Raw genomic sequence first — 24977 nt, 5'->3', positions numbered from 1 at the left:
ATCTTGAATTATTTAAATTTTATTTTCCCTATTACAATTTATTAAATACTATTAATTGAATGTTGTATTTAATTACTTACATTCTAGGTGATTGCAACAGATGAAGGATCACAAAAGCCTGATTCATCAAAGAAGACAATAAATATGTTAAATACTGAGGAATACCTTAACACTTTTAAACAGATGTTAGAATTATCAAATGGTGAGAGGAATTTAGAATCATTTAATGTAGCATAGTTATCATAGTCTATAGAGATGAAATGCTCGTAAGATAGCTGAGAAATTGCAAGTCAGTGACCATATCGTTGGCACATTTCTTAGGTGTCCAAAATGAAACAGCTCACATGCTTTCGAAAGCGGACCTTTTCCCAATTCTATTTTTACACCCTGTTTGTTTTGACTTTTTGTTAGTACTTTCTAAGTACTAACAAACAGCCTTCAAGCTGATTGGGATTGGTTATGTTTGTTAACAGTGTTATTCTGTGTCCTGGTTTTCTCCTGATGCATACCCATTTCAGAACACATAAAAGGATAAAGAAAATAAAGTATCTAAATACAAGAGTAAATTACTAGATTTTTTTAAATGTGGAATTAGGATATATCAATAAATCTGTCAATAACTAGATTACTTATTTCTATTTAGTGTATCCAGTTCTTAATACTAGATGATGCTATCCTACAGATATGAGTTTGTAAGCAAAAAAAAAAAAAATGTAAATTTTATCATGTCTGTATTTAATATTTTAATAAAGACTGATATAATTATGTTGTTTAGGTAACTACTGAATGATCAGTGCATCAGTTGGTATAGAATATTCTGAACATTTTTATCTTTATATAGCAAGCCTTGAGACCCTAATATGAGGGTGGTCTGAAACGTTCTCAGCCTAACAATGAAAAAACGAATTTATAATTTCAAAATTATTTTTATTTTTCAACATAATCTTCGTTAAGACTAATACATTTATTCCAGCGATGCTCCAGAACCATTATCCTATCCCTGTAGTGGTTCTCACTAAGATCTGCAAAATACCCCTCTACAGCTGCAATCACCTCTTGATTTGAAGAAAAACACTGCCCAGTGAGGAAGAGTTTGTTTTGGGAAGAGATAGAAGTCAGAGGGAGCCAAATCTGGGGAATAGGGTGGATGTTCCAACAATTCATAGTGCAGATCCATTAAGTTTCCCATTGCCAAAACACCTTTGTGGGCTGGTGCATTGTCCTGATGAAAGATGATTTTTTCTTCTGCAAACTGGGTCTTTTCTCATGAATTTTTTTGTCTAGTCTGGTTAAGTGATCGGAATAATATTCCCTGGTTATTGTTTTACCCTTTTCAAGATAATTAATAAACAAAATGCTTTTAGCATCCCAAAACACTGAGACCATGACCTTTCCTGCTGATGGAACCACCTTTGTCTTCTTTGGCACTGAGCAACCAACTTCTGTCCACTATTTTCACTGCTGTTTGGATTCTGGTGTGCAATGGTGAATTCAATTCTCATCCATAGTAATAAATCAATGCACGAAATCAGTTTTATTCTTGTTAAAATGCTCGAAGCACTGTTCAGAGATTTTCATGCGAGTGCATTTTTGATCTGCTGTGAGCAAACGCTGCACCCATCTTGTGTAAAACTTTTTCATTTGCAATTCTTCATGCGAAATATATCCTACACATTATTTTTGAAATGCCTGTAGTCTCATCAATTTCATGCACTTTGACTCACTAGTCATTCAATACCATATGGTGCACTTGACCAATGATTTCTGGTGGTGTTACACTTTTTGGATGTCCTTCCCTTGGATTATCTTCAAGGCTGATACAGCCACATTCAAACTTGGCAGCCGATTTCTTAATTGTCGAAAACAAAGGAGAAGAGTGCCCATAAACTTTTATGAACTTCGAATGAATTTCTTTTGGCGTTAAACCTTCTTTTACAAAGAATTTTATAACCGCACGATACTCAATTTTATCCACCTCAAGGGTACAGACAACACTTTTGTGGCAGACAGCTGTATAAAACAAACTACTTGATAGAAAGACTTGCAATTTCACATGGCTGCGTATTACAGATGTACCAACTTAGAAAAAAAAATCTTGAAAATAGTGTTGCCATCTATGGGTGAGGCTGAGAACTTTTCAGACTACCCTCGTGTTCTAGGACCTTTTTAATTTTTTTAAAGATTTGCTAAAACTGACAAAAGAGGACTGCCTATAGTTAGACCATGTCAGTCCTCTTTTGAAAAAAAGGTCTTAGAAGAAGATCATCTTAAACCAAAATTATGAAAAAGGTATATTGATATTTCTTAGTCTGGAACCATGGACTAACTACACTTCTCCTTTTCCTTGAGTACCTGAATCATCAACACTTTAACATAAAATTTACATATGAATTGGTGTGCAATGGTTCACTCCCATTTCTGGATATTTGACTAACTAAAGAATCAGGAAAATAAAGTCTCTCTATTTCAGAAGCAGATTAGGAAATGATTACCAGACATATAAGAATGTTTTGGGAAAATTTGGATGAAAGGGCAAAAGCTAATAACAATGTAAGTGCCTGCTAGATTTCTGCTCAGGACATGGACTGGTTATTATTAACACCATGTTCTAACATAAAAACGTTCACAAATTCAGAGAGAAGATGGGAGGAATAAGTAAAGTTTCATACACTGTTTTATTGTGCATAGTAATGTTTTCCCACTGGTTCAGGTCATAAGAGTATATGAGGTTTGTCTGAGAAATTCCTGAACTTTAAATAAAATTTTTCCTATCTAACTTAGAGGCTATTTGGTCTTGTTTCCTTCAAAGTAAAGGAAAACTCCTCCACTTTGTATACACTGCTGCCAACGTTTCTTCTATCCTTTGAAACATTTTGGATATTGCACAGTTCCACTGGCTATTTTTTTCTTTATCAAGTCAATCAACTCAAAACTTCAGCCTTTCAACATCAATTTTAATTTGTGGAATAAAGTAGTCTGTTGGTACGAGGTCAGGTGAGTAAGCAGGTTGTAGAACAAATGTTGTTTCGTGTTTCACCAAAAATTGATGGATTAGTAATGATGCGTGTGCAGGTGCATTATCATGATGAAGTATCCATCGGTTTTTCCCTCCAAGCATCAGGGTTGTTTTTTTTTTTTTTTTTTTTTTTTTTTTTTTTTGATAGCCTCACAAAGAAGTTACATTACCTCAAGATAATACTCCTTGTTCACTGTCTTGCCTTGGAAAAAATTCATGGTGAACAATGCCCTCAGAATCGAAAAAAATTGTCATCATCACTTTGACATTTGACTGCACTTGTCTCACTTTTTTGGGTCATGGTGACCCTTTTGACACCCACTGTGATGATTGAGCTTTTGTTTTGAAGTCATAGCTGCAAACCCATGTCTCATTACTAGTGATGATGTTTTTAAAAAACTTTTCATCCTCATAAGCACGACTGAAAGTTCTTGGCTTACATCAACTTGAATTTGTTTTTGATCATTAGTCAAATGGCGAGGCAAAAATTTGACTGCAATGCAATGCACACCTAAATTTTGCATAAGAATCTCATGAAGACAGATTTTGAAATGCTTACTTCTTCAGTTACCTCAGTTAAACAGTGTTTAGAACACTGTTTAACAGTTAATCGGTTAAACGGTGGTTAGAACAGATGACTTCATGAGCTTTTGCAACATTTTCATCAATTTTCGATGTTGACAGTTGTCCTGAATGGGGATCATCGTCGACTGAAGTTTGGACATCTTTGAAATGTTTCCACCATTTGTTCATTTGAGTCCAGCCTAAAGCCTCATTCCCAAATGCTGAGTTTACCATATATATATATATATACAGGGTGTTCGGGATAAATTTGACATATTTATAATTAATTATATTTTTCCGTAAGTTACATGTATTAACACACACTTCTCTTCATTTAAAAGTTTGGACCCTTCTTCATTCATATACAAGATGTCAGAAAGGATGGATAGCTGGAACCCACCTGAATCATGGAAGAGAATAACTTGTATCATGATGATTTGTGCCCGCCATCAAAATAAGGATATTACGACTGCTGCCCAATGTTCCCTGAATACAGTAAAAACAATCAGGCATGAACTAGAGACTTGCAATGGTGACTACGAGGATGTAGCAAGAAGAAAGATCCCTAGCAGACGATCTGATTGCGTTCGTACAGCAGAATTCCTCGCAAATCTGCAGGAACAGGTGTTGAAGAACCCTGGCATTGGAAATTCGGGCTTTGTTCGTGGAGTTGCTAACTGTAGTCAAGCCCTGGATAACAAGAGTAGCCAATGGTAGGCCGTATGTATGGCAGCAGGATTCGGCCCCTTGCCACACCTCTGGGAAAAGTCAAAAATGGTTGTCTGAAAATTTCTACGACTTCACCAGTCCAAATGTTTGGCCTCCAAACTCCCCAGACCTTAACCCCATGGATTATTTTGTATGGGGCGCAGTTGAAAAAGACACCAATCGCACTTCCAGTAATACAAAAGCCCAGTTAATGGATAAAATTAAAACAGTTTTTGCGGCCCTTCCCAGGGAGACTGTAGCATCAGCTTGTTCGAGGTTCCGAAGCAGAATTGAAGCTGTGATCGATGCTAATGGTGGTTATTTTGAGTAAATCTTGTTGATAGTATTGTAATTAACTCTGCCTGTAATGTTTTTTTGTCAATTCATTAAATTTAATAGATACAAAGAAGATTTTCTTTTTCCTTGCGAAACTGTCAAATTTATCCCGAACACCCTGTATATATATATACAGGGTATATATATATATATATATATACAGGGTGTTCGGGATAAATTTGACAGTTTCGCAAGGAAAAAGAAAATCTTCTTTGTATCTATTAAATTTAATGAATTGACAAAAAAACATTACAGGCAGAGTTAATTACAATACTATCAACAAGATTTACTCAAAATAACCACCATTAGCATCGATCACAGCTTCAATTCTGCTTCGGAACCTCGAACAAGCTGATGCTACAGTCTCCCTGGGAAGGGCCGCAAAAACTGTTTTAATTTTATCCATTAACTGGGCTTTTGTATTACTGGAAGTGCGATTGGTGTCTTTTTCAACTGCGCCCCATACAAAATAATCCATGGGGTTAAGGTCTGGGGAGTTTGGAGGCCAAACATTTGGACTGGTGAAGTCGTAGAAATTTTCAGACAACCATTTTTGACTTTTCCCAGAGGTGTGGCAAGGGGCCGAATCCTGCTGCCATACATACGGCCTACCATTGGCTACTCTTGTTATCCAGGGCTTGACTACAGTTAGCAACTCCACGAACAAAGCCCGAATTCCAATGCCAGGGTTCTTCAACACCTGTTCCTGCAGATTTGCGAGGAATTCTGCTGTACGAACGCAATCAGATCGTCTGCTAGGGATCTTTCTTCTTGCTACATCCTCGTAGTCACCATTGCAAGTCTCTAGTTCATGCCTGATTGTTTTTACTGTATTCAGGGAGCATTGGGCAGCAGTCGTAATATCCTTATTTTGATGGCGGGCACAAATCATCATGATACAAGTTATTCTCTTCCATGATTCAGGTGGGTTCCAGCTATCCATCCTTTCTGACATCTTGTATATGAATGAAGAAGGGTCCAAACTTTTAAATGAAGAGAAGTGTGTGTTAATACATGTAACTTACGGAAAAATATAATTAATTATAAATATGTCAAATTTATCCCTAACACCCTGTATATATATATCAAAATTGCATATATCAAAGTTAAAAACCAATGTGAAAAATTCTAATTCATCCATGATGTTTTCAATGGGTATCCTTTGAATTTGTTTTCTGTGAGTGATGAAAGCAGGCTGAGGTCTTTTACCATTATTTTGTTGGTATCAATTGGAATCTGTTTTTCATTGCAATCTTCCAGCCAAGTTATTAAAAGATTCTCTATTTCAACCAAAATAGGACTTCTATTCCAAATGCTAAAAGATGCTAATTTATCTTTCCCTTGTTCTATATAATTCCTTAGATTTTGACAAAATTAGTCATGCCATTGATTCATCGAAGCTTAGTGCCATGCTGATGCTTGCCTCTTTGATACCAAACTTGCTTTGTCAAGTTTCATATTTTCTATTTCAACCAAAATAGGACTTCTATTCCTAGTGCACTGCATGCTAAATGCTATTCCCTTGCAAAGTGATCACTCAGTAACTCAGCTATTTTATCTGTATCTGTCACCTCATGACCATCATCACTCATTAAGGTTATTAGTACATAGTCATTCTTCTTCTTACTTGCCACATTACAACAAAAAAAAAAAAAACTTTTTGGGATTTCCTTTGGCCTGATCAGCTAGTTTCTTTTCGTAATCTGATTTCACTTTCCTTACCATACTGGTGCCCTTTCTTGCATGATCTTTATACTGATCATGAGTTTGCTGGTCACTTTTCTCCCTTTATACCATACCCTCAACAGGATTTTCTTTTTCTGCAGCTCATGCTTAATGATATTACTTCCATCTCACTCCTACACTCTCCTTACCTTAGGTGTACAATCTAATATTTCTTTCTCTAGATGTCACTTCTCTCCCATGCAGTACTAACATCCTTTCCTTGCTGCAGGGTTTCATTCCATGGTACAGCTTTGAGCTTCCCCCTAAGTTTGTCATAATCACTTGCCTTGTAGCTCCACATATATCCCTTCTTGATGAATATCCTCATTTTTTTTTACAATCTCTCAACCAAGACCACATGGTCACTTTCCCCAGTTGCAGGGAACGTTGGTTACAGAAAACTCTTCTGATCCTATTGTATCATATTACTCTTGCACCCCAAGTCCCCTCCATCACATACTCCCTCAAATGATTATCTTTCAGTAGGTGTATAAATTCCATATCTCTGGAAACCACTGGCATTTCATCAACCAACCATATATTTTGTTTTATTGGCCTTAATCTCACACCAGACAGCTTCAAATGAACAGCCACCTTTCCAACTTTCTCCTGTTCTTTTTTGGCTGTTATTCATCTGCTATCATCAGCAGTACCTCTCCCCATCCTATCTTTCCTGAAAATACTGAACCCTTCATATTCTATCCTTACAACTACATAATCTGCTATTAGCCAAGTTTCACTAATACTTATAACTTTTGGCAAGGTTGCTCTAACCACTGCTAAAAACTCCTCCCTCTTGTTCCTGATGCTTCTGAGGCCCATAATCACCTTTACCTCCTGAATTGACTATTCAGTATTTTTACTTGAGAGATTAGATTCCATACTTGTTAGTCATTTTCACTCTCAATTGCCTCGTGGGTACCTCATGCACATTCACTTGCATCCATCCTATATGCTTAAGTTTTCCTGAATTTGCTCTTCAGCATACTCAGTGAACAAAGTTCTCTCTACATACTTAACAAAACCATTTAGATACAGTCCTCAGCATTATACATATCCTTCTTTCTGTCAAAATCAGGCCATGGGTCCACAAACTATATTATTTCTTCTGCATAACCTACATATCGATTCATTTGCTATCAATGCCCTCCTCAATTCACTTCTATCACCTTGTACTGTAGCACGTCAGGAGATTTACAATCTTCACCTTCTCGCTCTTCATTTTTTGCTTCATCCAACAACTTCTTCATACGAAATATCAAACCGATTAAACCTGTTATTTAAATATTTCTCTATGTTGTATTTGTTTATAAATCTCATAAATTTAATTATGAGAACTTTTTAACAAAATTGACACTAGATTTGAATATTTGTCAGTGGGTCAGGAACAATTTTTGAAAAGCTGATTGAAACAAAGGAAGACTCATCAATTAATTCAAGAGAAAGGAGGCACAAAGAGGATATGTTTGATAACGTAAAGAAAAGATCTGTGTTAAGGAAGGAAACAAACTATAATACTCAAATTGTATTCTTATTTAATTGTATACCCAAGCATAAGCAAATAAAATTTGCTTGTGAAGTATCTTGAGCATTCGGCTACTTGTATGTGTGAAATCATCAGCCTCTTTATAGAAATAAAGTCATGAAGATACTTCATGTGTAGACTTTGTTTGCTTACCCTTGGGTACACATGCACACACGTGCATGCACACACATACACACAATGTCCTGTTTACTCCATAGAACTGTAGTGTTATGAACAGCTTTTCTTGTGTATTTTAGATTTTTTTTTTATGTAACCACATAGGTTATTACTAAACCTATACTACATTTGTAGTCATTGGGCTAAGGATTTTTTTTTTTTTTTTCATTTTTTTTGTCAATTTTAACTATACTTTTTGTAAGTTTTTATTTATTTTTAACCTGGTCCAGAAACCTGCTCTAGAAGACTACATGGAACTTTTTCAGCCACTTCAGGCCTCCAATAGGCAGAGTGGTGGTTTCACTGGGCTATGAAATTAATCTTCCTCCTAAAGACAATCGCAAACATCCATGCCTACAACACGATTCAAACCAATGATCTGTTGGTTGGAGAGTGGGTATGCTAACCAACCAAGCTGGCAAGAGAGAGTGATGTGCTAGTTAGAGCTAATTATTTGTTCAATGGAATAAAAACACCACTAGGAATGAATTAAGTCTTACTGACCCCAATATTTTGTATTTGTAGAAAAAAATCTAAAACTTGCTGTCTCTTGACAGCCCGTATCATTTTTCATAATTTTTCATAAAGGATATTCGAAATTTAATTTTGAGAAGTTGTGATATCTATATATTTTATGAATACAGATACAGCAATCCCTCGATTAGTGTGCCTAATGCGTTCTTTAAAATAGGTGCATTAATCGAAAACACACTAATCGAATATAATAACCTATGGGAAAAAGTATAATTCTTTCCTCAAATTTCTTTTTTGAACCTTAATTTTTTTATAAAAGAATTAAGGTATGTCTCAGTGCCTAGTTAAAGGAAAACCATGAAGCCGAAAGACAATAAAACAAATTCAGAATATTAATTTTCTTATTCTGCTTCTTAACAAAGAATTGAGCTAACGTTGTTTGGCGTGCATTTTGTTTCTTTTTTTCATACAAACGATGGTATGGCCCTATTGCTTCATCTACTCTTCTGCAAATTTTACTGCTTCTCTCTCCATCAGGGTCAGCCTCTAAGCATTGCTGCTTAAAACCTTCAATTGTACGAAAAATATTTTCAAATTGTTTCTGTGAAATCTCTTTTGGCTGACTATCAGCGGTTAAATTTTCTTCATATTCTTCGGGATCTTCCCGCTGTGCATCTAAATTTAGCAGGTCGGAATCACACAATTCTTCAGAATGAGATTTAATTAACTCTTGGACATTATCACTGAAGGGGAGAAAGAAATGAAGGACGTACGAATTGGTCACCAACATGCGAAATCACGTGCTTTATAGATAAAATTTCCCAACTGTTATACAAGCAAAATAGTTACCACTTTAAAAACTACAATGATCATAAAAGAGAAATTAATTTTCCAACATGTAATGATAAACAACTCATCCCAGAAGACGGATTGATTACTCTATTATCGGAATGGATTCTCCTTTTTGTGACATGCACAGAAGTGTCGAAGGGTCTCGCATCTGTGGGTGTACTATAGCAGACGACATAAATTTGGCAGTAAAAATTTGGAACATAGTATACATAGTGTACATGGAAGTAGTGTAGTATGCCATTAAAAATAACTTTGTAAAATGTTTTAAATCGATCATCATCATCTTAGGCCTAGCATGGCCTGTTCCGGCCTTAGAAGTTATCGTTGAATCGTTTAAGAGGACGTCCTGGTTTTCTTTTTCCTAATGGCTTGTATTTTAAGGCTTGTTTTGGTAATCTTACTGTTTTCATTCTTTGAACGTGTTCCATCCCTTTATGTTTATATTTTTTAATTTTTTCTATTACTGGTTCTTGGTTTAATTCTTTCATAATTTCTTTGTTTCTTTTGTGATCAAATAGGGTATACTTTGCAGTTTTTCTCATAAACTTCATTTCTGCTGTTGTTAATCTTTGTTTGTTTTTTTGTTTTATTGTCCAGATTTCGCTTCCATACATTAAGAATGGAAACTGGTAAGGTTAATGTATTGTATACTTTTAATCTGGTTTGGTTTAAATATAGAGTTAATTACACCTGTTATTTTTAAATATTTTGTGTTTATATCTTTTTCATTTTCATATGTGATCATACATCCTAGGTAGTTAAATGAATTCACCTGTTCTAAGATCTTGTTATCTATTACTATTTTAGTTCTTGCTGGATCTTGTCCTTGAAAGGCCATAGTTTTTGATAAGGCCATGTTTTAAATCGGTAATTAAATTATTTCATTGTGGTGAGTAATTTTTTTAAATAGTTACCATAAAAATGTATAGATCGAAAATTTTTAAAATCTGTAGTATTTATTTTTAAGATGTATATAGGCGCACTAATAGAATTTTAGAGGCGCAGTAATCGAATTTTGGGTATCAAAAAAAATGACGCACTAATCGAGAGATTACTGTATATTACTAATTCAGTTATTTTACTTTTATATTTCATAATTAATTTTTCTGTATTTTTTCAGAACTTGTACAAGTTGTTCCACTTCAATTTGAAAAAGATAATGACAGTAATGGCCATGTAAATTTTATTTCTGCTGCAGCTGTAAGTCATATTTTGAAATAATGTCTCAAAATATCAAAACAAATCTTTAATAATATCCATTTTAAGGTGAGCAGTTACAATGCAAAATAAATAAACTGCTACTGTTCTCATGCTTTGTGTGTAATGACATTGTAGAAAGTTTTCCTTGGTTACAAAGTAAATTATATTATATAAGAAATTATATTCTTGATTTAATCCTTTATTCAAAGCATAAGTGAACAAACTTTGCACATGAATCTTCCTAACTAGTCTACTTGTGTGGGAAAATATTTATGTGCAAAAAATGCTTACTCACATTTGAGTAAAAGATTAAAATAAGAATATAATATCTTGTTTGATGTAATTTACTTTGTAATGACGTTCTCCTGCAACAGTAACAAATTATATTTTTTACTACTGATGTATCACTTTGTTTATGCTTGTTTACTATGAACTTTCACATTTACAAAATATTATTATTTTCTTATTGCCTACAAAAATTTCATCTATTAAAAAAAAAAAAAAAAACTATTTCTCCAAAATTCATGGTCTTCAATATAAACAGTGTGCACCACAGAAATCTAAACTTTGCCTGCTATTTTTAATTGCACCTCAACTGATGGCTTCAACCACTACTCTCACCTCAACTTCTCAAACTACACTCTGTGATTTTTGTTTGCCAAGAACGATACTTTTACATTTGTCAGATTTGACATCCCATTTCAGAAAAGACCAAATCTTGAATCTTCTCTATACAATCTGCTCTTGCTCAAAATTTCCTTGTCACATTTAGTTACATTCATTTGTCACTCTGATATTTTTTGTTATTTGTTTTTGATTCTTGATTGTCCACCATTTAAACACCCAAAAAACAGTGATGTTCTTCCTCAGGAATGTATTTTTTTTTTTCCCTCCCTTTCTCCAATCCCACTGATCTGGCTGAAAGAGATACAAAGATGTTTACTGTCAGCAACAATTTTTCATAAAATTCTCTGTCATCTCACCAAAACTCATAGTTCTCTTTACTCTTCCAACACTCTTGATCTCTTCTTAACTAGTTTTCTGTCTTAATAAACCATGAGTGTCAGTTCTCTCCATGGTAACTTAGTGCATAACTTTGTCCAAGTTTTATCTTCTGCCGAACATTCTCATCCACTTTCTTTATCTTGTGTCATCAGCACTATAATAGTGCCAAATGGGATGAGTTCCAAGATTCGGACATTTCTTTTTCTTGAGCTGATTGTTTTCATTTTCCTGATCCAACTGAATAACTGAAATAATTCTTACTGGAATGAAGTTCTTCATCTCCCATTTCATCCAAAACTCTAGACAACTACTATCTGCATCTTTGTTTTCAAAAAAGTGTGTCTCATGTCTAAGAAAAAAATTCAGCATATCACAGTTGGCCCAAAAACCAAAACTCCAGCTTCACACTCTGCCTTCACTGCAGCTCATGGCTACAAAAAGATCATCAGGAAATCTAAATTCAACATTAAAAGGACAAATGCAGAAAACTTTCCTCCTGCTTAAATGGCAGTCAAGTTTGGTCCCTCACTCCATTGGACATAACTTTTGCCCATCTATGTTTTCACTTCACTCACATTCATATGGAACTATTGTAACATCCCCTAAAAATAAGGCTAACCTTCTGATATAATTCTAGAATATAATATAATTCTATAATTCAAGAATAACCAATAAGAAGGTTTTAGAGAATATAAAGATACTTGGAGGCAATGATTGCTAAACAGAAGTTGATATACTTTGGACATGTTATGCAAGCTGATGACTGATTGGAAAAGACAGTTAATATTAGGGAAGATTGAGGGAATGAGAAGAAGAGGAAGACCACAAACAAGTTGGATGGATAGCATAATAGAACTTACCAACTTGAACTTAAAATTACTGAAAGAAAGGATAAGAGGACAAGTAGGAAGGGGAGCTTTTGTTCACAAGATCACCAAGAATCGAAAACAACTGGATGGCGCATAACAACAACAACAACAGGAGCTTTGTAAAAAGCATTCTAGCTGACTTGTAAGTCAGCTAGAATGTCCCTGGCCTCGTCACTTTTCTTATAGCTTAGTTACATCAATATAGTACATGGCTTTTGATCTCTTCTTCACCTTACACTTAGCTATATTAAACTGACACCAAATTACTCTTTTGTAGTTTTGTCACTTTTACAGCATGTGGTAGTAGAGTAGTAACAGTAGTTGGAAATTTAATTTAGGCTTCTTTTTTTATGTGAATCCAACCCGAGAATTTGTGGTTCTCTGAAAGATCATTTAACAGATTGTTACTTGTGTTTAACTAGTGAGTCCAGATTTTCTATGGATAATAAACACTTGAAATTATCACCAACCTTAGAATCTACTATAAAATATGTACCTTATTCTTTTAGATCTTCTATCATGTACTCTATACTCTTGTATAGAGTATCTCTATACTATAGAGATAGTATAGAGATACTCTATACATCTTTTCTTGTAGTGATAGTATACTCCATCACTACAAGAAAAATTTTCTTTGCATGTTCACATCAAAGAAAACCAGTGTAATGTGGAAATATTTACTAATTCATATTATAACAAGCTGTTAAATAGTATGAATTACAAATAAGCATATACATCTTATTTTTTATCTAGAATCTTCGGTCATTGATGTATGGAATTGAACCTGCACCAAGGATAAAAGTTAAGAAAATAGCAGGAAGGATTATACCAGCAATTGCCACCACTACTGCTGCTGTATCTGGCTTGGTAAGAACTATTTATTGATAAAATAGGAAAATATAGTAAAAGCAAAATGTTTGTCATTTGCAATTCATAGTTATCATGCAAATGCTGCATTCTCTTCCAGTAGTGCATCCAAATAAGTCACTGGTACTCATGCTGTTTAATAGCATTCAGTGTCGAAATTTTCTGGGGAGGTAAAAATTAATATGTAAGGAATGTGATTACAATATTTGCGTAAGTCATACCCTGACTTACGCGAATCTGGAGTTATGCAGTTTCTTATATGTACGTATTCCCGTCCTGCTTCACGCCTCGCCACTAGTCATATCTTTCAGGCACCGGCCGTATTCGCCAGTGTCGCACATGCTGTGAACAAGCACTGACATGTTTTGCGCAGTCTCCATTCATACACGATTTTTATAGTCTACAAACCTTGTGATTGTTTAATATTCTTGATAAAAATTTTATCACATAAAAAATAATGTCATCCAAAAGAAGCAAGGCTAATTCTTCTACAGCTAGCAAGAAAAGAAAAACATTGACTTTGGAAACAAAACTCAACATTAAGGATTTTGAAGGCGGAATGAAAATTTGTGAGCTAGTAAAGAATTTCGATCTACAGGAATCCACAATAAGAATAATCATAAAAGAAAGGTTTACAGATTTTGGAGGACATAGATTCTGACGAGGACCGAATTGTGGCCACAAGGCAAGGAATTAAAAAATCATTAGCTTGCTATGAAAAAATTTTGCATGACAAGAAAAATACATTATGCCATCAGACAAATCTATTAGATTTTATGAAACCATTGACATTGAAATAACTTTATTTTTTTATGTATGAAAAACTACAATTATGATTATATTTCTTAAAAAATATAAGTCCGCACGGTTAGCCTAGTGGCTATGCGCTTCGCAACCATATGCCTGGGGAAGGAGTGTCCTAGGTGTGATTCCCGTCGGTGATGTGAGGAGCTGAAGGATCTTCCTCAGCCATAGCCAAGTTAGCCAGTCTTGGGCGTGGACAGCAGGGTTTTTTCCTCAGTTTATTCTGAGGTTTTTCATCCTGCAAAGCAGGCAAACTGGCCTTGAGAACTTAACACTACAGGCCATAGGATATACCGGGGCATAGGGCTGACCACCTTATCCTGTAAACGGATTGAGGTCTGATGATCAATGGACCCTCGACACCGCAAGGTAAAAGAGGGTATAAAGAAGATGAGAAAAAATATAGGTGTTTTTGTAAACCTTTGGTCCCAATTGTATGTTTGTATATATAAATTAAATGCAAAATTATACCCTGAATTACACGAATTCGACTTACGCACTTTTTGTTGGTCCCACCTACCATGTAACTTCGGGGTTTTACTGTACTTGTTTTTACTCAACACACATAAATACTTGCAAACCATCATTTCATGTGGCTCAAGCTAGCATTATCTAGTCACTTTAAAAGCACAAATACAGCATTAATGTAGATGTACAAATAGCCTCGGAAACAAAGTATGTTTAATGCTAAAAGTGACTGTTGCACTTCTTAGAAAGGATCAGATAATTATTGTAGCTGGTGACTGGTTATTTAAGACTGACACAAATGCTGCTGTTGAAAATAGCTCTAGTTCTCAAAAACGACATAAATATAATTGCTACTTTGTTGAAGTCTGTTCCACATATTTTCAACTCTTAACAAAAAAAAAAAAAACACTTCTTATATTTGTACTTGCTCTTTTCTTCACTAAATATTTTATTATACTCTATAGTAAAGCCTGGTTCACTGTAATTCTTGTAGGCACGAATCACTTAACTAGCAATAAGTTCAGTATAACAGGATATGAAAGGATTGTTGAAAGAAGTGAGAATGTGAAAATCATTAGTATAATTAGATATGATAGAAATTCTTAAGAAGAAGGAGGCAAACGATTTAATGCTTAGGATGTGTAGATGGAATGGATGTGAGTTTTTGGATCTGTGGAGAGAGAGACAGAGAGTTTGAGGGAAGAATGGATCTGTATAAGAGGGATGGCCTACATTTGAATGCATTTGGTATCAGGACTCCTGAGAAATTATAAATTTTTATAAGATCTAACACATTCTCTCCACATAATAAATTCCATGGTTATGGAAATTATTTTTAAGAAGGATAGAAGAAGAGGGAATGTGCTGCTATTCATATCGGATAATTTGAATCCAGTTTGAGTTTGATTGCAATACTACTAACAGTTTTCCATGCAGCACTGAGTTTGAAGGCCATCTGGCATGATGTGGACATAGTGGGGTGTTGTTCCAGACCTAGTGGATCGGTTGTATGATGAAGAAATGGGTTACCAAATAAAGATGATGGGTGAGAAACGAGTAATCATAATGAGGGACTTTAACTGAACATTGATTGGGTAGTAGTGAAATCTCGTGTGAAGAACAAAATGTAATTTATTCAACTATGCAGCAGCACCTCAAGACTTCCTCCAGCAGCATGTGACAGAAAGAACTCAGGAAGGAGAGAGGTCAAAGAGTGTTAGATTTGATTATAGTTTCAGAGGGAGTCCCAGTTATAAATGTATCAATTCTGGCTCTGGTTGGTAACAGTGATGTGATACTGACTTGGGAAGTAGCTAAGTTTATGACCTCAAGTTTCTTTTTTCATATTCTGCTTGTGAAGATTGTCTCACAAGAACACAACAAACTCTGCTTCATTCATATCACGAGATTTATTTTCTACCCAATTCATTTTTGGATAAGTCACCTATAATGATCACTCATTTTAGTACCCATCAGAGTAATTTGGCAATTCATTTCCTCATTTCCTATAATCCTCATTTCCTATTATAGTCTAATTCTGATAGCCAGGTTTCACTAATGCCAACATTGTCAACAAGCACAACATATTATGAAATAAAGCAACAAACTCAACCTCTTTGTTCCTGATTCTCCTGGCCTGGCATTTGTTATGCATATGCAATCTGCTTTGCTTTGTAGAACTTTCTCTTTTCCTTCCCCAGACACATATACTTGACAGAAGAAATTATATTTTAATCCTTTACCCAAATCTAAGCCAACAAAGTTTGCATGTGAAGAATTTTCATGACTAGACTACTTGTATATAGAGGCTAATGACCACGTTGGTTGCCTCTATATCTTGTAACACACAGCCAGTGGCGGCTTGTACATAAGCAGCACCCCCAAGTTAAAAATGAAAAAATGAAATTTTGTTTGTGTTTATAAATAATAACAATGCTTACAACATTATATAAATGCAATACAACATATTAAAGGTTACAGCTAATGTTTTGACATCGATTGAATAGTTAATAATTGGAATTGTTCAATTAATGCTTTAGATTATGAAACAAATGCACTGCGATCTAATGCAGTGTCTGAATTATCACGTTCAGTCAGTTCTGGCTAGACTTGCCGATATTCGTTTGCACTTGTCACTGCACATAACAACTGAATCTGACACTGCCCATTGAGCAGTGTCGCTTCAGATAAATTGTATGCCTATGCACATTATTTCTGTGAGATATGAAACTTTTATTATTGGTGTGTGTTCATGGTGAGGGTGAAATATTTTTGGTAAATCTTATTTTATGCTGTTAAAATAACATATACTGTATTTTCTGGTGTATAAGACACTCCTATGTATAAGATGCACCCAAGAAATTTAATACAATTTTCTGGAAAAAACCTAAACTTTAAAGTATGATTTTAAAAAAAATGGATAAAATAATAGGTAATTTTTAATAGCAAACCGACCTTTCAGAAACCTGCAAAACCCATGTCATCTGACTCTTCTCTATCATCATTAATATCTTATAATATAGAAATAATTTTGTCTTCATATTCTTTTGGCATTTTTTGACTGATTTTTGTTTTTGTACGCATACAAAGTCCACTACGTTTCATGAAACGGTAACACCATGACGCACCACCTTTAAAATCTTCAATGTTATGCTCACAGGCTACTTTAACTGCATGTGTACGAATCATTTTTGTTGAAATGGCAATGCCATTTTTCCGATTTTCTTGCACCCATTTCAAAACTTCGGTCTCTAGTTCTGGCCATTTTGCAATTTTTCCACGTTCCGCGCGCTTTTCTTTATGCAAATTGTACAAAATCTCCTTCTGACCACGCCAAATTCTAATCATTTTTTCTGTAGGCTGAGGTCCAAAATGTCTTTCAGCTTCCCTATTCCCGTGTTCTTCCACATACTTTACAACCTGCAATTTGTAATTTGAAGTATATGAATGTCGCCTGTTTTTTGCCATCACTAAAATCTATGGGGAAATATCAAACTGAACACAAAATATCTCAACACGTCAACTCAATACTGATAAACATTGGTAACTGATTACTCGGATAAGATATTATGAAACTTGAATAGGGGCTCCCCGTTCTTAGCCAATGATGTGCTAGAAGTCACTTGAAAGTCACGCATCAATTTGATTGCACCATTAACCGCCTACAAAGATCTTGGAACATAAAAGGGAGTGCATATGACTTTGAAAAGAGTTGAAATCTCTTGTTGAAAATATGAAAAGAATTATATTTTCTCAATTATTCTTACACGAAACAAATGCACTGCGATCTAACGCAGTGTTGAAATGGCTAAACCAACACTGCCTGTTGAGCAGTGTCGCTACAGATATATTGTATGCTTGTGCACGTTATTTCTGTGTACGAAACTTTTATTATTGGTGTGTGTTTGTAGTGAAGGTGAAATATTTTGATTAAAGAAATTTTTGTAATATGTAAATTTACTTATTAATAAATTGGTTACTGATTAGGAAAAAATGAATTATTTTTTCTTATTTTGTATATACAGAACCCCCCCCCCCCACTTTCATTTTCACTGGCTGCCACTGCACACAGCACACTCCCATAAATACTGTTAAACTTATACAGTGCATAAATCTGTCTTTATGCACTGTATAAGTATACTTTAATCTATCAGTAAGTCATTTACAGCTTTCAGCACATACAATCCATGTGTATAACGTCCATAAAGTAGCACTCAATGTTTGAAATGTCCCACTTTTCCTTTCACTTACAGCCAAAGTCTGTGATGCCATATCGATGGCAGCACGCACAATATCCAAATCCAAACAGAAATGCTGCCACTGCTTGCCAACTCTACCCTCAGGCTGGCAATGCTGTGATGTCATTTCTTGCAGGCTACTCTCTCTCAAGCTCCGACTATAATTTGAAGTCCAGTGGATTCAGATTGTTCAATTAACAATCTGAATTGTTAATCGAACAATTTAATGTCAATGCTGGAATGTTAATCGAATTATAACATTCCAGTCAATCAAATGGTGATATGTGATCAGGCACATTCACCTCCAACAACTGTTGTGTGGTCCTTGTCTTGTGTGCAGGGGCTAAGTCCTGTTGGAAGATCCACTGCATACCGTGAAACAAGGTGTTGTTCAGGGGCCATACCACAGGTTCCAGCACAGTGTCTTGGTACACTTTGGTGGAAGTTTTGATCCCTTTCTCAGATACAAAAGAATAACTTAGATACCCATTACCCTATGATGCATCAATATCCCCCCCCCCCCCACACACACACACAAAAACATCACTGACAGAGGTTCTCAGAATATCTCTGAATCCTGGGTGCTATGGCATGTACTGTGTGACTATCCAGGGCATATACATGATCATTTTGGTGGTTAAAGATTCTTCAATAGCAGTCACTTTGCTTTTATCACCCTCTGCTGCATAAGTTGTGGTGTTGTGTCCAGTAGAAAGTTGATGGGCTCTCACCTCCAGGTCCCAGGTCATCAGTGTACATGTAACATTGTTCTCTGTGAAACATTCACCTCTCACAATATCACTCTTCATGTTCTCACAGGATTGTGTAGGAGGCATTGCCATCACAGCTTTCACAAGCTGTTGCATTCTAATGCAGCATGGTCAACCTGTTCTTTGATGGTCAGATATATCCTCTATATCATTATAATGGTTAATAGTCCAATACCCAAATGCTCTACTGATCCTGAACATTTTTAACGTGTTGAAAATAACAGGTGGCTGCATTCCAACCTAGTAAAGTGCTATTACAGCTAAACAGTTCTCATAATCTCTCCACTGCCTGTTAACCTATACAGCTAGACAACTTTCTCTCTCTCTACTGATAAACACATAAATGTTTGCTGTGCACAACGCCATTAATGGTACCAGGCTCACACATTTCTGTGGGCTGCTTAGCAGTTTCAACAGTATTTATGGCAAGACTGTGTATATTGCTATATGTTATGTTAAAAGTCTCTGCCTGCACTACTTTTGACTTTATTGATGTCTCTCATTGGGTGGGGCCAGACCTAGGAAGATAACAAGATTTAATCAGTGCAAAAGTGATGTTTTCTGTATGCCTGCCTGGTTGGTCAAGTGGTCAGTATAATCACTCTCCGACCAACAGTCTGCTGGCTCAAATCTGCCATGAGCATGGATGTTTGTGATCACCCCTTAGCTGAAAGATCAATTCCATCACCTGGTCTAGAAATGGCTTTTTGGACTATTCCAAAAATAAAATACAGAAAAAAAAAACATAAATAAATAAAAAAGGAAGAACATGTAGCACCATGGTGCAAACACATTATAGGTTTACATTAATCTTTTGTGGGTGAGAATCACATTCTTTTATATATATATATATATATATATATATATATATACACACACATAGAATTTGTTTTTTAATAAATGATTTCATGTTTTATTTTTTTAAATATGGAAATTACCAGCTGTTAGGCTGTTAATTTCCATATTTAATACCCTTTGACATCTGGTAAGGAGAGAAGTTGCTTTCCATGAGGAATTCAGAATCATTACATTCAGACTTGGTTTATATTTTATATTCAAATCTATAAATGGCTTGTTAATATACATTCATTATAATAATTTCACAAAAAGATTTATGCTACTAATAAATCTGGAGACTGCAGAGGCCATTTGTCTTAATCATGAGAAATTACTCTGGGAATAATTTTCACAATATTACTGTTCTTGTTAATGGTAATATGAAATCTTGCAGTAACCATACCACCCCTGAAAGTTTGTAAAGCACCTATTTTACATTAGAAATGTGGATAGGGTAAGGAATAATCCAAAAATTCTTCCCTAAAGATCAAGTATGGAATGTGCCACTTCAGGCCTCCAGTAAATAAGGATATGTTTCACACCAGACAGTGTGCACTTGGCTCTCTACAGAAATATCAACAGCAAAGGGGGGGGGGTCATTAAAAGTCTATAAAATATTATTATTATTATTATTATTATTAAGAGAGACCTCCAGGGAGTCAGAGGCTCATCAAGGGAGGCCACATACTACACACACCAGCTATCATACTGATACTTGAATTCATTCACACAGCTTGCACTCATAGCATCCAAAGACAATCCATTGCAATCCGGTAAATAGGGATGTGTTTCACACCAGACAGTGTGCACTTGGCTCTCTACAGAAATATCAACAGCAAAGGGGGGGGGGGGGTTCATTAAAAGTCTATAAAATATTATTATTATTATTAAGAGAGACCTCCAGGGAGTCAGAGGCTTATCAAGGGAGGCCACATACTACACACGCCAGCTATCATACTGATACTTGAATTCATTCACACTGCTTGCACTCATAGCATCCAAAGACAATCCATTGCAATCACACACCACCCTCTGAGAGAAAAATCTATCCCTCACACCCTTCTTGGTGGACTTCATTCTCAGCTTCCAAGGATTCCCTCTTGTCCTTTCCCAAATCCTCCATGAATTGAAAAATTCCATCAATTAGAATCCTGTATGATCCTTTCTACAAATTTCAATTTGTCTTCATAATCAGTATTCCACAATCGTGATATCATTTTTAACACTCCTCTTTGTACTCTCTTAAATATATCAGAATCACAACAGAAACCAGAAGACCAGACCTACGCACAATAGCCCAAGTGAGGGCTTATCAAGGCCTTGTAAAGAGGTAAAATAACATCCTTATCTTTACATGTGGGCATTCATTTCAGCATTTCAATTATCTTTTGAGTTGTATTTGCAATCTTTGCCACATGGCCCTTAAATTTTAACTTCCTATCTATTAACACTCCAAGATCCCTAGCCTCATCAGTTTCTTCTAGCTTAATCCCACCGATATAATATAATATGACATTGGATATCCAATCATGCCGAAGTGAATGACTTTACATTTACTGATATTGAATTGACACCCGTTTTCCCATGCCCACAATTCCAGCCTATTCAAATCATTCTGCAAGTATTGCATATGAGCAGCATTCCTGATTACCCTACCTATCTTTGTCATCAACAAATAGCTGTATGTCACTTGTCAAATCCTTCCCAGTATCATTAAAATACAGATTGAATAACAGTGGACCAAGCACTGATATTCTGATCCTTGTGGTACACCACTTATCACCTTAAACCTTGCAGACTCAAATCCCCCCATATACCACTTTTTGATATCTGTCAGTCAGCCATCGACCTGTTATCCATGCTAATATCGTATAACCCAAACCCATTTTCTCCAATTTATGCGACTCTACCATGCTGTATTCTGTCAAAAGCCTTAACAAAATCCAAAAGTATCATGGTGTATCTATTTCCCTTGTCTAGTTCAATTGTAACATTGTTATAGAATGTGAGCAAGTTGCTGAAACATGATCTTCCATTAGTAAACCCACGTTGTTCGTTGCAAATTAGAGATTCACCATCAACCCATTTCTGAAAGCGAGCAGTAACCAGTTTTTAAAAAATCTTCACCACTCCTGGGACTCTAATTGGTCAGTAGTTGGATACATCAGTCTTTGCACCAGCCTTGTGCAATTGAATTACCATACATTTCTTCCATTCCCGCAGAATCTACCCTGTTCTGAGACTCATATTACACAGCCTGGTCAAAGGAATGGCCAGTTCAACTGAACACTATTTTAGCACACGTGCTGATATCCCATCAGTCCCTATTGCTGAATGAATTTGTGCAATATCTCTAATACCTCAGCCTCTCACACGTATTTCTTCATCTAGTGATTTTAACGGTGAGCTTAATGTTGCATTCACCAGGTTGATAGCGTTTAACAAAATAGGCACTCATTAACTGAACAAGATCTGCATCTGTAACCCTCATGCCATCTGGATTTGTAAGAGTTATTCTTTCATATTCATTCTTTCTTTTACTCACAGCATATTGATAGAATTCTTGTGGGTTGTCTTTAGCATGTAGAGCCAGTTTCTTTTCATACTCAGACTTTGTTTTCATACAACACTTGTGACTATTCTAGCCTGCTTATAACATTCATAATGGACATCATCATCCTTATGCAAACGGTATTCCTTCCACATCTTCCTTTTCTTATGAATCTCTTGCTTAATAAGATTACACATCCATGTGATTCCTACTCTGTTTATTTTTTCAACTCTCAGGACACATTCTGATATCGCATCATTTAAGTATTGTTTAAATGCTTCCCATGCATTTAAACAATATTCGATATTCTTTCCATCCAGCAACCGACCCCATTCCACTGAACTTAGTATACTCCTCAGTTGGTCATAATTTCCTGCTTTGTAGTTCAGCACATAACCTTTTCTGAATGGAACATTCATAAGCTTAGTCACTTCCCAAGTGAGTATCGAATGGCAATGTCACTAACAGTGAGGAGGCAGAATAGTTATGTCTTTACCTGAAATGCCCTCTGACACTATAATCAAATCTAACACTCTTTGCCCTCGAGTTCCTTCTGTCACATGCTGCTTGAGGAAGTTGTTCCTCAACAGCTCAAGAAATGCATTTTCATACTTCTCACAAGATTCTACTGTTACTCAATCAATATTTGGATAATTTGGATTAATCTTTTCGTGCTCATCTTTTCTATTCGGTGATGCATTTGTTCATCACTAGCAACCGATCCACCAGATCTGTAACAACACTCCAAATATAATAATATAAAATTGATACATTTCTTTGAAAGACTCTAGATCAATTATATTTATAATTGATTGAATGATTCGATTTCTTCAATGATTTTTTTCTTTGTTTGTCTAGGTAACACTTGAGTTTGTAAAATTAGCCCGAGGTTTAAATACAGGAAATCAGTTTCGAAATTGTTTCTTGAACCTTGCACTCCCTTCATTTGTGTTTTCTGAGCCTGCTCCAGCCACAATAACAGAACTATTGTAAGTTTTACTACCCTATCTTGATTGTAAAAAATGAAATCCTTGAGTTAAAAAAAGTCATGAAATTTCATTTATGCAATTGTTCTAAATATAATTATATATGTAGTGAAATGTACCTTATAATTTTGAAATAATTAAGAACATTTAAAATCTCTATAAGCATATAAAAATACTGTATAAACTAGTTTTCTTTTTTATCAGTTATTCATGTCCAGGGTATTTATTATTATTACCATTTTCAAGAATAGTTTAATAAAATCATACTAAAAGAAGAAAACTCAAGAGATTGAGGGAGAGAAAAATAAATCCAAACTGAAATTTTTATTTAAAAATAAAAATAAATATCTTTAGCATGCTTTGTGTTAAACATAAATGTAACAATCTGTGTAAAGAGTTTCTGTCTTTCAAATATTATATACAGCTCAGCTTATAAATAAAACATTATCTAAAAGGGTCAACAAATCTCAGCAGAAAATACAAACATAAACATCTCACAAAATTACTCCGAATTTCAGTTTCCTCTCTGTTTATAATCACAGAATTCTTTAATTAAAAACAGATTAATAATTAAATAAATAAAACTATTTTATGATGAATAAACTCTTGATTCTTGCTTTCACAGTTGTGGTTCATTCCAGTCTGGTTAAATAACTCTTACCTTTTTTTCTTACATTTAAAAAAATCACACAAATTATTGGTTCTGTATATCTAGAATATTATTATTATTGCACAGGCACCTCCATGGAGTCCTAAGACTCATCGTGAGAGACCTAACCTATCAACACAATACCTGTTGTACTTCTCCTTTATACTGTTAACAGACGAAGTGCTTACAACTGACTCCAGCAACCCATTCCATTTATTCACCATTCTCCAAAGGAAAATATAGTTCTCATGCCCTTAGGGATGATCTCTTGTTCTGCCCCTCAGGCCAAGTGCTGAAACATTTCCCCTGCATCAATTCTTAAAATCCTTTAAGTGACTTAAATGTTTTATCATCTTCCCCCATGTGTTTTTCACCTATCTACCAACTTGTGCAGTCCACAAATCCTCAATCTATCTTCACTGGGAGAATTCTGCAGACTACTCACCTCTGGATCCTCTCCACCACTTCCTTATCCCAAAGAAACCCAGATGACCTGAGCACATAATCCAGATATGGTCATACTCGTGTTTTGAGTTTGGTACACAATTATTCTTTTAAATTTTAACAAGACATTTTACAGAATCCAAGCTTGACTGTGACAAGTATCACAGGCAGGCTTGGAGTGATCCAAGGAAAGAACCCTGTGTAGAGGAGCTGAATCTAAGAGAATGAAGGTGACTAGTGGGGTACCATATGGTTCTCTCCTTAGACCACTCCTGTTTAACTTGTATATGAATGATGTTGGGAATGGTCTGGAGAGAAACATTCAGTTGTGTGCAAATGGCTCAAAGTTGGGTGATAAGGGACACTTCCTATACTGAATCCATGTAGGTTCTCTCGAATAGACTGAACAACTG

The 24977-nt window shown here is 35.3% G+C and overlaps 1 protein-coding gene across 2 annotated transcripts in view; it reads left to right on the top strand.

Annotated features, from left to right (window-relative positions):
- The window catches only part of LOC150107706 (ubiquitin-like modifier-activating enzyme 6), a 701981-nt gene that overhangs the window by 616544 nt on the left and 60460 nt on the right, over positions 1-24977 (top strand). For both annotated transcript variants that reach the window (XM_090391479.1, XM_090391480.1), the window contains exons 30-33: positions 88-202; positions 10498-10577; positions 13205-13318; positions 23344-23474. In XM_090391479.1, the coding sequence (XP_090247605.1) occupies positions 88-202; positions 10498-10577; positions 13205-13318; positions 23344-23474 (440 nt within the window). The remainder of the gene's footprint in view (positions 1-87; positions 203-10497; positions 10578-13204; positions 13319-23343; positions 23475-24977) is intronic.

The sequence above is a fragment of the Typopeltis vanoorti genome, chromosome 4, assembly GCF_054136105.1.
Source record: "Typopeltis vanoorti isolate ZY-2024b chromosome 4, IOZ_Tvanoo_1.0, whole genome shotgun sequence".
NCBI lineage: Eukaryota > Metazoa > Arthropoda > Arachnida > Uropygi > Thelyphonidae > Typopeltis > Typopeltis vanoorti.
This window is presented reverse-complemented; position numbering and strand designations above follow the sequence as displayed.